The sequence below is a fragment of the Phyllobates terribilis genome, unplaced genomic scaffold (genome assembly GCF_046119375.1).
Source record: "Phyllobates terribilis strain yellow unplaced genomic scaffold, ASM4611937v1 Scaffold_70__1_contigs__length_7381418, whole genome shotgun sequence".
Taxonomy (NCBI): domain Eukaryota; kingdom Metazoa; phylum Chordata; class Amphibia; order Anura; family Dendrobatidae; genus Phyllobates; species Phyllobates terribilis.
In genome coordinates, this window is record NW_027362830.1 from 2,286,534 (window position 1) to 2,301,589 (window position 15,056).

General features: G+C 42.0%; 2 protein-coding genes across 2 annotated transcripts; both read left to right on the forward strand.

The window, feature by feature from the left end:
* Positions 1-485: 485 nt before the first annotated feature.
* LOC141194399 (uncharacterized) lies at positions 486-6,919 on the forward strand. The gene is made up of 5 exons (XM_073662304.1): positions 486-673; positions 747-870; positions 954-1,051; positions 1,250-1,340; positions 6,227-6,919. The coding sequence occupies exons 1-5, from the start codon at positions 497-499 to the stop codon at positions 6,787-6,789; spliced, it is 1,053 nt and encodes a 350-aa protein (XP_073518405.1). The 5' UTR covers positions 486-496; the 3' UTR covers positions 6,790-6,919.
* On the forward strand, positions 6,790-8,107 carry LOC141194378 (uncharacterized; the record flags this gene model as incomplete). Its single annotated transcript, XM_073662284.1, has 1 exon — positions 6,790-8,107. A coding segment is annotated over one exon (606 nt), but the record flags the coding sequence as incomplete, so codon positions are not given.
* Between the last annotated feature and the right edge of the window lie 6,949 nt (positions 8,108-15,056).

The window sequence follows — 15,056 nt, forward strand, 5'->3', positions numbered from 1 at the left end:
GAAATAAATCTCTCCTGCAGTATTGCTAATGCCAATTCCAGTGACGGAAAATTAGACGAGAATTAGCGTTATGGAAGGTGAGTCTATGAGAAACGTATTCAGCTGCAGACTTTGAGGAAGAAACTGCTTGTTGTCTGTGGCCTAAAATATACAGGTTTTATTACTAGATGTAAAGAAAAAACTAAATAAAAAATAATAAATCTCCTCATATGTTTCCCTTATTGTCTCCAGTAATTGTATTATTACACAGGATTTTTATGATGTTACATCGGCTCATCTTCTTCTCGTTCAGGTCTCTACAATACCGGATCCTCTCAGTGAAGATCGTCTATATAAGAACATTTTCCTGATTTACCTATCAAAGATGGACACGGACAGGGACAAGATGGTGGAGAGGATATTACACCTCACCCTAGAGATCCTCTTCTGGCTTACTGGAGAGGTGAGAGATTCTGATGACATCACATTACATCATTCTTATCTATGGGAATAACAGATGGACAGAACTGGAGAGGTGAGGACTCTGGAAATGTCTGTAGTGAGATTTATTAAGCTGTCTCTCCATAACCAGAGATTAATCATGGGGCCTCCACCTCACCCCCTGATACATGAGGACATCAATGACCAGGTCCTAGAACTCGCCTACAAGATGATTGAGCTTCTGACTGGAGAGGTGACACTGCTGGGACATTATACAGTAACGCTATGGAGGGATCGGGGGATGACGGTATCATTGTATGTGTCAGGTTCCTATAAGGTGTCAGGATGTCACCGTCTATTTCTCCATGGAGGAGTGGGAGTATTTAGAAGGACACAAAGCCCTGTACAGGGACATCATGATGGAGGTTCCCCAGCCCCTCACATCACCAGGTAATAGACAGAACTAAATACACACGGCCTATAATTATCTGTATGTAAAAAATGAATTCAGTCCCCGTATGTGTTTCCTCTAGATCTATCCAGTAAGAGGACAACACCAGAGAGATGTCCCCGTCCTCTTCTTCCACAGGACTGTAAACAAGAAGATCCCAATGTTCCTCAGGATCATCAGGTAGATGGAGAGAAGTTGTCATGAGATCTCCCCTATGATGTGTAGATGGCTGTGAAGGTCTTGTGCTCAGTCTTGTTTTATCCACCAGTATTATATGGTTTATACTTGTGTAATGAGAACAGTGGAGATGGCAGGATTAGAGCTGATCATACATGTGACTTCTCCATCTGTCTGTGACTTTTATAATATTTGTTTCAGGGTGAAGATCTGACCCATATTAATACTACAGAGACATATGTGAGGGGTGATGAGCGGTATAAGGAGGAGATTCCTACATATGACTACCCTGGTGAGTAGTGACCACTAAATGCAGAGAAGTCACAGATTCTTCTCAGTCACCGGCTGTGGCTGCTTTATCGGTGGTGTAGTCCGGCCGTATCGCAATCGTGTGATCACCATTTTGCCGCTAGACCAAAACATTCTCCTCCGTCCGAAAATATTCAATTTACTTTGTGTAATTGTGAAAGATCTTTTCTGTAGAACGTACAACCTGGAGGATCCACCTACCCCCTGGGATTAGTAGACGCTGACCTTTACCTGCCCAGGCCTGTAAACTGCAAAGCCAAATGACAGCGTACGTAGAAAGTGCTGACAAGTGAGAAAATCACTTGAAGAAAAATATTATAATGAGCCTGTAAGAGAAAGCGGAGGGTAATGATGCTGTTGGCTTCCTAGATCCCTGATATCTTATTGGATGAATCTACCTTCTCTCCCTTCTGTGCTGCTGAATGTGCTCGTATGGTCCCTACAAGACCAGGTCCAGTCTTTCTGGCCAAACTTCACTTTTTTGATCGATAACATTAAATGTGCAGTGAGGGCCAATTGTGAATTTCTGTACAATAACAGAGTTTCTCTTTATCCTGACTTTTCAACTTCTTTTAAAACCAACTAACTTCAGGCTGGATTGCGATAACCTACACAAAAAACATTACACCTGTGCCATGATATATCTCTAAGCTGTGCGTGGCTGATGGCTGTAATATACATCTATTCACGCCTGCAGGAGATGTGGTGGCATGGCTCGAGCCCTAGTTTCATGGATTCACTCCACGTCATAAATAGTGTCGAGTGAATTTGTTTGGCATTTCAAATTCTGGTTTGTGTTCGGGGTTCCGGCTTGTTTGCGCACATCTGCGTGACAGCGTGGCAAATCAGGGATGTTCGTGGGTGGAGCCGATTTTTTGGTGCGAACTAGCCGAAACCCCGAACACGAACCCGAATTTGAAATGCCAAACAAATTCACTCAACACTAATCAGAAATTACATTATATTTTCAATCCTAAGAAATTCTGATTCCTGCACAATCTCTCCTGAAATGGGGGCACTAATACTTTCTCTACTCTTCTGGTCAGGACTCATCATAGAATCATAGAATGGTAGAGTTGGAAGGGACCTCCTGGGTCATCTGGTCCAACCCCCTGCTCAAAGCAGGATTCACTAAATCATCTCAGACAGATGTCTGTCCAGCCTCTGTTTGAAGATGTCCATTGAAGGGGAACTCACCACCTCTCGTGGCAGCCTGTTCCACTCATTAATCACCCTAACTGTCAAAAAGTTTTTTCTAATATCTAATCTGTGTCTCCTCCCATTTAGTTTCATCCCATTGCTTCTAGTCTTTCCTTGTGCAAATGAGAATAAAGATGATCCTTCTACAATGTGACAGCCCTTGACATATTTGTAGACAGCTATTAAGTCTCCTCTCAGTCTTCTTTTTTGCAAGCTAAACATTCCCAAATCCTGCAACCGTTCCTCATAGGACATAGTTTGCAGACCAGTCACCATTCTGGTCGCTCTTCTCTGAACTTGCTCCAGTTTGTCTATGCCTAAAATGTGGTGCCCAAAACTGTACACAGTATTCCAGATGAGGTCTGACCAAAGAGGAGTAAAGACCGATAATGACTTCACGTGATCTAGACTGTATGCTTCTGTTAATACATCCCAGAATTGTATTTGCCTTTTTTGCTGCTGCATCACACTGTTGACTCATGTTCAGTCTATGATCTATTAGTATACCTAAGTCTTTTTCACATGTACTGTTGCTTAGCTCTATTCCTCCCATTCTGTATATGCTTTTTTCATTTTTATTGCCCAGATGTAGTACTTTGCATTTTTCCCTGTTAAAAACCATTCTGTTGTTTGCTGCCCACTGCTCCAGTTTATTTAGGTCATTTTGAATCCTCTCTCTCTCTTCTCTAGTATTAGCTATCCCTCCTAACTTTGTGTCATCAGCAAATTTAATCAGTTTACCCTCAATTCCTTCATCTAAATCATTGATAAAGATGTTGAACAATACAGGTCCCAGGACGGAGCCCTGTGGTACCCCACTTGAGACATTCATCCAGCTGGATGTGAAGCCATTTACAACCACCCTTTGAGTCCGATCACTAAGCCAGTTATGAATCCACCTAACAGTTGCCTGGTCCATTGCATACTTGGTCATTTTTTCAATAAGGATGGTGTGAGACACTTTGTCAAATGCTTTGCTGAAGTCAAGATATACTATATCTACAGCATTTCCCTGATCCACCCAGTCAGTGATTCTGTCATAGAAGGAAATTAAGTTAGTCTGACATGACTTGTTAGTTACAAACCCATGCTGACTCTGGTTAATCACTTCATTCTTATCCATGTACTTACATACATGTTGTTTAATAATTTGTTCAAAGATCTTTCCTGGTATAGAAGTCAGACTCACCGGCCTATAGTTCCCTGGGTCCACCTTCTTCCCATTTTTGAAGATAGGAACAACATTTGCTCTTCTCCAGTCTTCTGGGACTTCTCCTGTTCTCCAAGAATTTTCAAAGATTATGGAGAGTGGTTCTAAAATTTCTTCTACGATCTCCTTCAGTACTCTGTGGTGTAATTCATCTGGACCTGGAGACTTGAACTCATTTATGTTAGCTAAATATTCCCTCACAATCTTTCTGTTTACAGATAACTTGGATTCTTCTATTCCTTTGAAAGGACAGTGAAGATCAGTTGATGTTACATTTTCTTTCTGAGAGAAAACAGATGCAAAATAGGAATTAAAAAGTTCGGCCTTCTCAACATCCTCTCTTACCATTTCTCCATTTTCATCCTGTAAAAATCCTATAGCATCTTTAACTTTTCTTTTTACTTTTGACATACCCCCAAAATTCTTTTTTATTGCTTTTGACATCTCTTGCAAGCCTTAATTCATTGTCAGCTTTAGCTAACCTGATATGTGCCCTGCAGGATCTGCAGACTGCATTATAATCTTCTTTAGATATGCCTCCCTCTTTCCATTTAATAAACATTTCTTTCTTTCTTTTTAGCATGTGTTTAAGTTCTGTGTTCATCCATCCTGGTTTCCTTAAATGCTTCCCATTCTTCCTACTTTTCGGGATTGTTAACGATTGTGCTTTGAGAATCTCATTTTTAAAAATTTCCCATCCTTCCTGGACATTTTTGTCCTTAAGGACATCCAGCCATTGGATCCCTCCTATTCTCTTTCTGAGTCTCTAAAAATCTGCCTTTCTAAAATCTAACCTTGAAGTTTGAGTCTTCACATGTCTTCCTCCTCTAGTTATCCAAAATTCTATAATAGCATGATCGCTGCCTCCTAGGGTCCCAGCCACCTTTACCTCCTCAACCATCATACCTCCAATGGTCCACCATAAATGAGTGCATCTCCAGTTTAATGTTGGATTTCTCCCTTCATACATACGTTGTTGTTGGGGATGTTACATGTTTATATATTCTTTCTTTTTTTTACAAGTTCATTCTGTATGATAGTCTGATTGTGGTGGGATCGGCCGGCCTCACTTAGGTGAGTCTGTAACTCCCTGGTAGTCTTTCAAAAAGATCTCCATTGCCTCTTCCAAATGCCCAAGATCTAAATTTAAGACACCTCAGCTCTGCAGTATTGTAAAAAGTTCCCTTTAAATGTTTAGTATTTCTTCAAGAAACTCATCTGACAGAAAATATTGGCCCTTAGTTTAGATAGATAGTTAGTTTAGATTGCCAAGAGCCACCGAGCCCCAGACTCTAATTACCCCAGAGAGGTTTCACCACTAGTTTCTCATTTTTCTCTGATGGAGACTGTTGAGTTTGATCATTTCAGTAGATGTTTTATTGTCTATACTCACAGTTTTTGACTTCAGTAATCCTCTGATTTAACCCCTTCCCGCAGACATTTTTTTGTTCCTAATCGGCCCCATTTTTCAAATCTGACGTGTGTCACTTTATGAGGTGATAATTTTGGAATTCTTCACAAAGGATAATAGGAGACAAATGGACCTTACAAATTATTTTCCAACTTCTCCTGAATCCGACAATCCCCTATATACGGTTGTACACTACTGTCTGGGCACATGGCAGGTTAAGAAGGGAAGGAGCGCCATTTAGCTATTAGGAATGCAGATCTTGCTGGAATAGTTCGCAGACACAATGTATTGGGGGCACTGTTCATGGTCATCTGGCAGCTCAAAAGATGGCCACCATGAGCAGGCTTGTCACTATCTACCCTGTTTACAGATTTCACAAATTACTTTGCTCATCTCCCTTTAACCCCTTTACATGGATCTGGACTTACACAGAGACCCCTAGGCTTGGGCCACGGTGTTACTTGCTATTCTGTGGAGTGAGATGGGAAGAAGAATAGTCAGGTAGCCGGATCAGAACCAGGAGGGCAGAGAAAGTACAAAATCAGAAGACACAAGAGTAGTCAGTAAACGGGCCGGGGTCACAACAGGAAACAAATACACAAGCCGGGAGCTGATCACAGAGGACTGAACCAGAGGAGAACAAGGCTGGATCTGGCAGCTTCCGGCAATATGCTTCCAGCTTTAGTAGGGTGCGGTGCTTTCCAAATGGCTGAAGCAGGGAGCAGATTACTCCAGCTGGACAGCACACACACCCATACTGCCAGACTGGATGGTATTACTGGTCCCAGGCACCCTAATCTTAGTGGCTGGACAGAGCCTACACCTTTTACTCCATATTTAGGAGGCAGAATGAACAAACAGTTGAACACCACGCTCCACTGGTTCATTCTATGAGGTTTTCTATTAGATGGTCGTTGTCCTGGTGAATAAGTGAATTTTTTTTTATATAACCTGCCTTTATTTACAGACAGTTTAAGTAGAAATGTTCAAAAATATAAAATTCAAGGATTTTTAAAAAAAAAAAAATAATTGGTTTTATTCTTGGCAGATGACTGTACCCGGAGATCAGAGGGACAGCTGACATCTTCAATTTTCAAATCAGACAGTTTTCAGATCCCACAGGATACAGTTGAAGTGAATGACATTTCCCCAGATATACCATCATCCCTTCACAGCAAAGATCTGTCATCTGATCCTATGAAACAGGTCCTGTCTTCTGATTCATTACCGAGTACTAAGGAAAATCATAGTCACAAAATAAGCATAAAAAAACAAACTGCTCCTAATGCAAAGAAGCCATTTTCACATTCAGAATATAGAAATAGTTTTCCTCTCAAAAAGTCTTTTCTTAAACATCAAAAAATTCACACAGTGAAGAATAAATTTTCTTGCTCCAAGTGTCGGAGATGTTTTAATCAGAAATCACATCTTGTTAGGCATGAGATAACTCACACAGGAGAGAAGCCATTTTCCTGTTCAGAATGTGGGAAATGTTTTATACAGAAAACAAATCTTATCGCACATCAGAGAACTCACACAGGGGAGAAGCCTTTTCCATGTTCAGAATGTGGAAAATGTTTTGCAAAGAAATCAAATCTTATCACACATTAGAGAACTCACACAGGGGAGAAGCCTTTTCCATGTTCAGAATGTGGAAAATGTTTTAACCGGAAATCATATCTTATCAAACATCAGAGAACTCACACAGGGGACAAGCCTTTTCCATGTTCAGATTGTGGGAAATGTTTTGCAAAGAAATCAAATCTTATCACACATCAGAGAACTCACACAGGGGAGAAGCCTTTTCCATGTTCAGAATGTGGAAAATGTTTTACCGCGAAATCATCTCTTATCAAACATCAGAGAACTCACACAGGGGAGAAGCCTTTTCCATGTTCAGAATGTGGGAAATGTTTTACACAGAACTCAACTCTTATCACACATCAGAGAACTCACACAGGGGAGAAGCCTTTTCCATGTTCAGTATGTGGGAAATGTTTTACAGACAAATCAACTCTTATCAAACATCAGAGAACCCACACAGGGGCGAAGCCTTTTTCATGTTCAGATTGTGGGAAATGTTTTATCCAGAAAGCGCATCTTGATAACCACCGGAGAACCCACACAGGGGGAGAATGCTGCAACTACACACAACTAGTCTCTGTACAGACAAGAAAGGCCCTAGCTGCACAACTAAAAACGCCACCACAGACCTAACTCCCTAATAAGCTGTTGAGGAGTTTCTCATACCTCCTGAGGAACCAGAGGGGAGGCTGCAACACACTGTCAACTAGGGGAAAGTAAAGTATGAAGACCCATGACCTAGGACGCAAACCCAGCTTTCTGACACTAGGCACTAAATTGTGACCCAAAATCGTTTGCTAATCTTCAGATTTCATGATGTCTTGCACACAGTCAAGGCACCTAGTGCCAGAGGCAGCAAAACAACCCCAAAACACCTTTGAACCTCCACCATATTTGACTGTATGGGTTGTAAATTTATTGATTATGCTGCGCACCTTGGACAAAGGAACATGCGGATCCCTAAAAATGGACTTATAACCTTGAAATTGTTGATAATTTTCAACAATTTTGGTTCTCAAGTCCTCAGACAGTTCTCTTCTCCTTTTTCTGTTTTCTCCATGCTTAGTGTGGCACACATATGCACACAATGCAAAGATTGAATCAACTTCTCCTGTATTGTCTGTATAAGTCCCCACTAAAATTTGTAAAGTGCTGCGGAATATGTTGGCGTTATAAAAAAATAAACATTATTATTATTATAACTTCTCCCTTTTTTATCTAGTTTTAGTTGTGATTTTCATATTGCCCACACCTGTTACTTGCCACAATTGCGTTTGAACAAGCTTCACATGCTTGAAACAAAGTTGTTTACCCACAATTTTGGCAAGGTGCCAACAATTTTGTCCGGCCTATTTTGTGTGAAATTATGTTAAATTTGCCTTTTTTTCTCTGTTTTCTTGTGTTATTCCAATACACGCAAAGGAAATAAACGTGTATAACAAAACATGTAATTGCAATAATTTTCTGAGAGAATTACTTCATTTTCTGAAACAATTTCAAGGGATCCAACACTTTTCACCATGACTTGTTTTTGTTGCCTTTTTAATTTGTTGCAGCATTTCATCCTCTACGTGTTCAGCTATATTAGGAGGCTTGTAGCAAACTCCAATTAGCAGCTTTCCATTATTGCCATGTCCATGTACATTTACCCAGACTGATTCTACATCAGGAATGTAAAACTCACAACATGAAAACTTTGACAAAGTCATGGGCCAACCAGTATACAGTATAATGGGCCCCACATGCTCCTCCAGACATAAGAAACAAGAGGAAAAAACTTCAAGTCAGAGTCCCATATAATAGTGAAAAAATTACAAAATGTTATTAATTATAATTTATACAGGAAAAAAATATGAATCGCAGAAACAGAGACGGTTAATAGTAAAACAATGGAGGAGCACTAATGAGGAGCATGAGACAAATTAACATGATTCTTTATGATTCTTTTCTGATGTAAATACATAATTGGGCTGCCAAAAAATAAGAATATATTGTTAAAATGCAGTGAAGCATTCAATAAAAGTGCAGGTGCTTATGAGGTAGGTCAGAAGTAGTTGCTATATAAGAGGTTAGTCACACCGCTGTCTATATATAGGTACTAATATAGATAGCTCATACCGGGGACAGCAGATCTTTATAAGTGGTATCAGTGCCTTGACCTCTTAGGCTACAGGGTAAAAGTATATCCTAATACATATTAAAGCCTAGAAAATGCACCTAAGTAGGAAAAAAAGATTAAAGAACGGCAGCAAAAAGAGTGTAGCATGAATCCTATAGAATACTTACAGCCACAGTGGATGTGAACACGCTCCTCAATTGCGCTCACCCTGATGCGCGTTTCGGCACGGCTGCCTTCATCAAGAGGTGGCGTCAATGAAGGTGGGTAGGGTTTAAAAAGGGCCATTGAGCCAATAGAAAATGGGGGGTATAGTCTCTCGGCCAATTGGGTATGGGGAGGGCGTGGCATGACACATGGCAATCACTGCTACACCGCCGCATCCAATGCAAACGCGTCATATGATCCATCACGCCGCAAGCACGAGGGGAACCATGTGACCGCGCGTCATGGAGCATAGATTGATACGGCCAACGAGGACACCACAGAGAACAGTGAAGCATGAAGTATAACACGATTATATGAAATCATAGTATAAATGCATAATAAGATATAAGAAAATATCTATCAAAATATCAATCTATAAATGCGAAATATATACAATAATAAATGGACAAAAAATGCGCACACAGAAAAAAAAGTTACAGATCTTGAGAGACAATACAGTGACAGCAATTATGTCCATATTATCCAATAGCAGAATGGAAGTCCTCAACGTCATTGACAGAAATTATTAACTACTACCCAACCATACTATACTGCTCAAAAAAATAAAGGGAACACTTAAATAACAGAATATAACTCCAAGTAAATCAAACTTCTGTGAAATCAAACTGTCCACTTAGGAAGCAACACTGATTGACAATCAATTTCACATGCTGTTGTGCAAATGGAACAAACAACTGGTAGAAATGATCAGCAATTAGCAAGATACCCCCTATAAAGGAGTGGTTCTGCAGGTGGGGACCACAGACCACATCTCAGTACCAATGCTTTCTGACTGATGTTTTGGTCACTTTTGAATGTTGGTTGTGCTTTCACACTCGTGGTAGCATGAGACGGACTCTACAACCCACAGAAGTTGCTCAGGTTGTGCAGCTTATCCAGGATGGCACATCAATGCGAGCTGTGGCAAGAAGGTTTGCTGTGTCTGTTAGCGTAGTGTCCGGAGGCTGGAGGAGCTACCAGGAGACAGGCTAGTACACCAGTAGACATGGAGGGGGCCGTAGGAGGGCAACAACCCAGCAGCAGGACCGCTACCTCCGCCTTTGTGCAAGGAGGAACAGGAGGAGCACTGCCAGAGCCCTGCAAAATGACCTCCAGCAGGCCACAAATGTGCATGTTTCTGCACAAACGGTTAGAAACCGACTCCATGAGGGTGGTATGAGGGCCCGACGTACACAGATGGGGGTTGTGCTCACAGCCCAAGACCGTGCAGGACACTGGCGCCCTGTGCTCTTCACAGATGAAAGCAGGTTCACACTGAGCACATGTGACAGACATGACAGAGTCTGGAGACGCCGTGGAGGGCGATCTGCTGCCTGCAACATCCTTCAGCATGACCGGCTTGGCAATGGGTCAGTAATGGTGTGGGGTGGCATTTCTTTGGAGGGCCGCACAGCCCTCCGTGTGCTCGCCAGAGGTAGCCTGACTGCCATTAGGTAATGAGATGAGATCCTCAGACCCCTTGTGAGACCATATGTTGGTTCGGTTGTCTCTGGGTTCCCCCTAATGCAGGACAATGCCAGACCTCATGTGGCTGGAGTGTGTCAGCAGTTCCTGATAGATGAAGGCATTGAAGCTATGGACTGGCCCACCCGTTCCCCAGACCTGAATCCGATTGAGCACATCTGGGACATCATGTCTCGCTCCATCCACCAACGTCACGTTGCACCACAGACTGTCCAGGAGTTGGCGGATGCTTTAGTCCAGGTCTGGGAGGAGATCCCACAGGAGACCATCCGCAACCTCATCAGGAGCATGCCCAGGCGTTGTAGGGAGGCCATACTGGCACGTGGAGGCCACACACAATACTGAGCCTCATTTTGACTTGTTTTAAGACATTACATGAAAGTTGGATCAGCCTGTAGTGTGTTTTTCCACTTTAATTTTGGGGGTGACTCCAAATCCAGGCCTCCATTGGTTAATAAATTTGATTTCCATTGATGATTTTGTGTGATTTTGTTGTCAGCACATTCAGCTTTGTACAGAACAAAGTATTCAATGAGAATATTTCATTCATTCAGATATAGGATGTGTTATTTGAGTGTTCCCTTTAGTTTTCTGAGCAGTGTGTGTATATGTGTATGTGTGTGTGTGTATACATATATATATATATATGTACACAGTGAAGGAAATAAGTATTTGATCCCTTGCTGTTTTTGTAAGTTTGCCCACTGACAAAGACATGAACAGTCTATAATTTTAAGGGGAGATTAATTTTAACATTGAGAGAGAGAATATCCAAAAAAAATCAAGAAAATCACAGTGCCCCTGACGAAGCATCAGCAAAATGGCGTTGGGGTGGTGTGAGGGGGCTGGGGTATGTTCTGAATACGTTTTCTCTTTTGATCCCTCTGGCTGTAGCCATTATGGGAAGGTGTCGCAGCTTTTATTTGAGTTTTATCTTTTTATATATGAAATGAATATTTATTTTAATACATGCATATTTATGTATATTTAAAAAAATTCTTTCCAAATCAGACAATGTGATTTTCAGGATTTGTTTTCTCATTTTGTCTCTGATAGTTGAGGTCGACCTATGATGTCAATATACATATAATATAATATATATACATATATTATCCCACATGAATATTGCTCCACTCATGTAATTCCTCACGTGTGTGTATATATTGTAATGCAGCAGCTTGCTAGCATTACTGTAAATGGTCCAGGATGTGTTTACCGGACCATGTACCTTCCCCTTTAACTGACTGGTCACATGACTGTGACATCACACAGGTCCTGTATGCACAGTAAAGCTCTGTACACATGACTGGGACAGCACACAGGACCTATACACACAGCTAACTGATCACATGACTGTGACATCAGCAAGGTCCTGTCAGTATGTGGCTGTCTGTGCACAGCATATATAAACCCTGCTTAATTTGAGACAGGTGTGTTCGGTGTGAGGCCTGTGCTCCGTGTGCATGGGACACCGTTTGTGAGAGGCCTAGTGAGGCCGAGTGAAGCCTGGCAGCCTGAAGGCAAAGACTGGATCCTGTGCGGATGCTAGTGGCCTTGGAAGGCAGCGGCTTTGGAGTGAAGCCTGGTACCTGGAAGGTCGAACCTGGATCCTGTGTGGATGTCAGTGGCCTTTGAGGGAGAGCCGGCTTGAGTAAGAGTCCTGAAAGGCAGAGCCTGGATCCTGTGTGGATGTCAGTGGCCTTTGAGGGAACGACGGCTAGAGACCCCCACCTGGGAAGCCACAAAGCCACAGTGGTGGCAAGCGTAATGGACTGAGACAGCTAAACCCGGCAAAGGTAAAACCCTGTGCTATATGGACATTGTGATATGAACATTGCTATTTTTACCTTGCCGTAAGCTGTAACCTGGAGCAAGTGGGCCGGTGTGCCACTTGGCTCATGAACATTGTGTTTATGTGTGTAAACATGCCGGTGGCTGACTAAGATGAACTGTGTGGACTTGTGGTTTATGAAGTAATAAACTGCTGAGCATTGTTTATAAACGGAAAGACATTGCACGTGTGCATTGATTGTCGCAGCAAAGCGAGTATTCCCCATTATGATGACTAGTGCTGCCTTACAATATATATAATGTGTGCATATCTGGAGGGGAAGAACTTTTCTCTGAACAGAAGCTCAGTCTGGGCAAATCAGAAGCGGATTTACAATAGTTCTGTAAAGGTGGTGTATACAACTCGTAAAACCAGTTCCCTTCTGTCCTATCAGCCGAGGTTACCAGGGTTCATTATAGCTCTTAAGTCCCCGTCTCACATAGCGAGATCGCTGTTGTGTCACGGTTTTGGTGACGCAACAGCGACCTCACCAGCGATGTCGCTATGTGTGACACTTTGCAGCGATCAGGCCCCTGCTGTGAGGTCGCTGATCGCTGCAGAATGTCCTGGACCTTTTTTTGGTCGTTGCCCTCCCGCTGGTCAGCACACATCGCTGTGTGTGACCAGCTGGAGCAGTAATCAGACTGGTAACCATGATAAACATCGGGTTACTAGGGGCACACGCGCACCTAGTAACCCCATGTTTATCATGGTTACGAGCCTGCTAAAGTGCACGTGTGCCCCTAGTAACCCGATGTTTATCATGGTTACCAGCCTGCTCCTGCTTCAGCAGGCTGGTAACCAGGAGCAGGACATCGTGGAAAGATTCTTTCCACGATGTCGCTGCTCCCCTGATTGTTGGTGAGCCTGCCTGTTTGACAGCTCACCAGCGACCACATAGCGACGCAGCAACGATCCCTGACAGGTCATATCGTTGTCGGGATCGTTGCAGCGTCGCTAAGTGTGACGGGGCCTTTAGTCAGTGATGGGGGAAAATGGGAGAATACAATAGGCTGGTGATATCAGTCCCCCACATCGGGGGCTGGAGATGCCCCTCTTGGACTGGATGTAAAATCACAAGACACATGTGCTGTCTCTCTCTTACTCCATGGACACAATGACGACCATATCTGGCTGAGTATGTACTGATCCTCTGTGACCCCTTACTTACTAGGCCCTGCTTACCCTGTGCTCCTGCATTAACCCTATATATATATATATATATATATATATATATATATATATATATATATATATATATATATATATATAATATACAGTACAGACCAAAAGTTTGGACATACCTTCTCATTTAAAGATTTTTCTGTATTTTCATGACTATGAAAATTGTACATTCACACTGAAGGCATCAAAAGTATGAATTAACACATGTGGAATTATATACTTAACAAAAAAGTGTGAAACTACTGAAAATATGTCTTATATTCTACATTCTTCAAAGTAGAAGGGAAGGACCAAATGTATGACTATGGGAAAATGGGGGAAGCCCAACAACTAGGGAAAATGAGAGAGGAGACCCCCTAGGCAGATCTTACAACACCCTGACTCCCCTATCGTCCCTAATCACCAAGAAACTCCAAGAAGAAACTAGCTGACTGCTAGAACTCCAGGCCTGAACAGAGGAAAATAGTTCACCGGTGACTCTCTGGAGACACTGTGGGTTTTTAAATATCAAGCAAGGGTGTGTCAATTAGCAGCAGAAAGAGGAGATCACTGCTGGGTCCTAGCGAGAGAAGGATAGCACTACACTACAGGGATGAAAGAATCAAAAAGGTGTCTGCAAAGCCAAGCGCAGCGACCTTCTACAGCTGGATCCAGAATGACTGTCTGTCAAACCTGATACACCCATGACACCCTCCCAGAATGTTAGACATAATTATTCCAGCAGCCTTTACGCCCATTGTGGGGGTGGAATAATAACAAATGTGGGATTAGAGGCTTAGAATACATAGGGGCGTGATGAATTCTAAGTCTTTGTATGAAATAGAATAAAAATGATAACAAAGATGGACGGGCACATTGGGAGATGAGAGGAAATAGGATGGGGTGTATTGATAATTACTATTTCACCCTTATTACTACTAACACTGAATGACTGCAGAGGTTGGCACCCTAAGAAGTCCATAGTCTAAAGAAAAGAGTTAGAATTCATCATGTCCTTTGTATTCTTAACCTCTAATACCAGAGGAATATCGTTTCCTAAGTGGGGTCACTGTAGTGGGAGAGGGGGTCTGCTGTTTTGGCAGCTGCACAATATTCCAGACAAATCAGCAGTCCAGAAACCATATACAGTGGATACGGAAAGTATTCAGACTCCTTTAAATTTTTCACTATTTGTTTCATTGCAGCCATTTGGTAAATTCTAAAAAGTTATTTTTTTTCTCATTAATGTACACTCTGCACCCCATCTTGACTGAAAAAAACAGAAATGTAGACATTTTTGCAAATTTATTAAAAAAGAAAAACTGAAATATCGCATGGTCATAAGTCTTCAGACCCTTTTCTCAGACACTCATATTTAAGTCACATGCTGTCCATTTCCTTGTGTTCCTCCTTGAGATGGTTTTACTCTTTCATTGGAGTCCAGCTGTGTTTAATTAAACTGATAGGATTTGATTTGGAAAGGCACACACC

Excerpts from the sequence above, each read along its gene's own strand:
- LOC141194399 (XM_073662304.1), top strand. The coding sequence starts at position 497 with ATGGACAGAACTGGAGAGGTGAGGACTCTGGAAATGTCTGTAGTGAGA. Across the intron at positions 871-953 it reads CCAGCCCCTCACATCACCAG|ATCTATCCAGTAAGAGGACA; the intron begins GTAATAGACAGA and ends TGTTTCCTCTAG. Across the intron at positions 1,052-1,249 it reads ATGTTCCTCAGGATCATCAG|GGTGAAGATCTGACCCATAT; the intron begins GTAGATGGAGAG and ends TATTTGTTTCAG.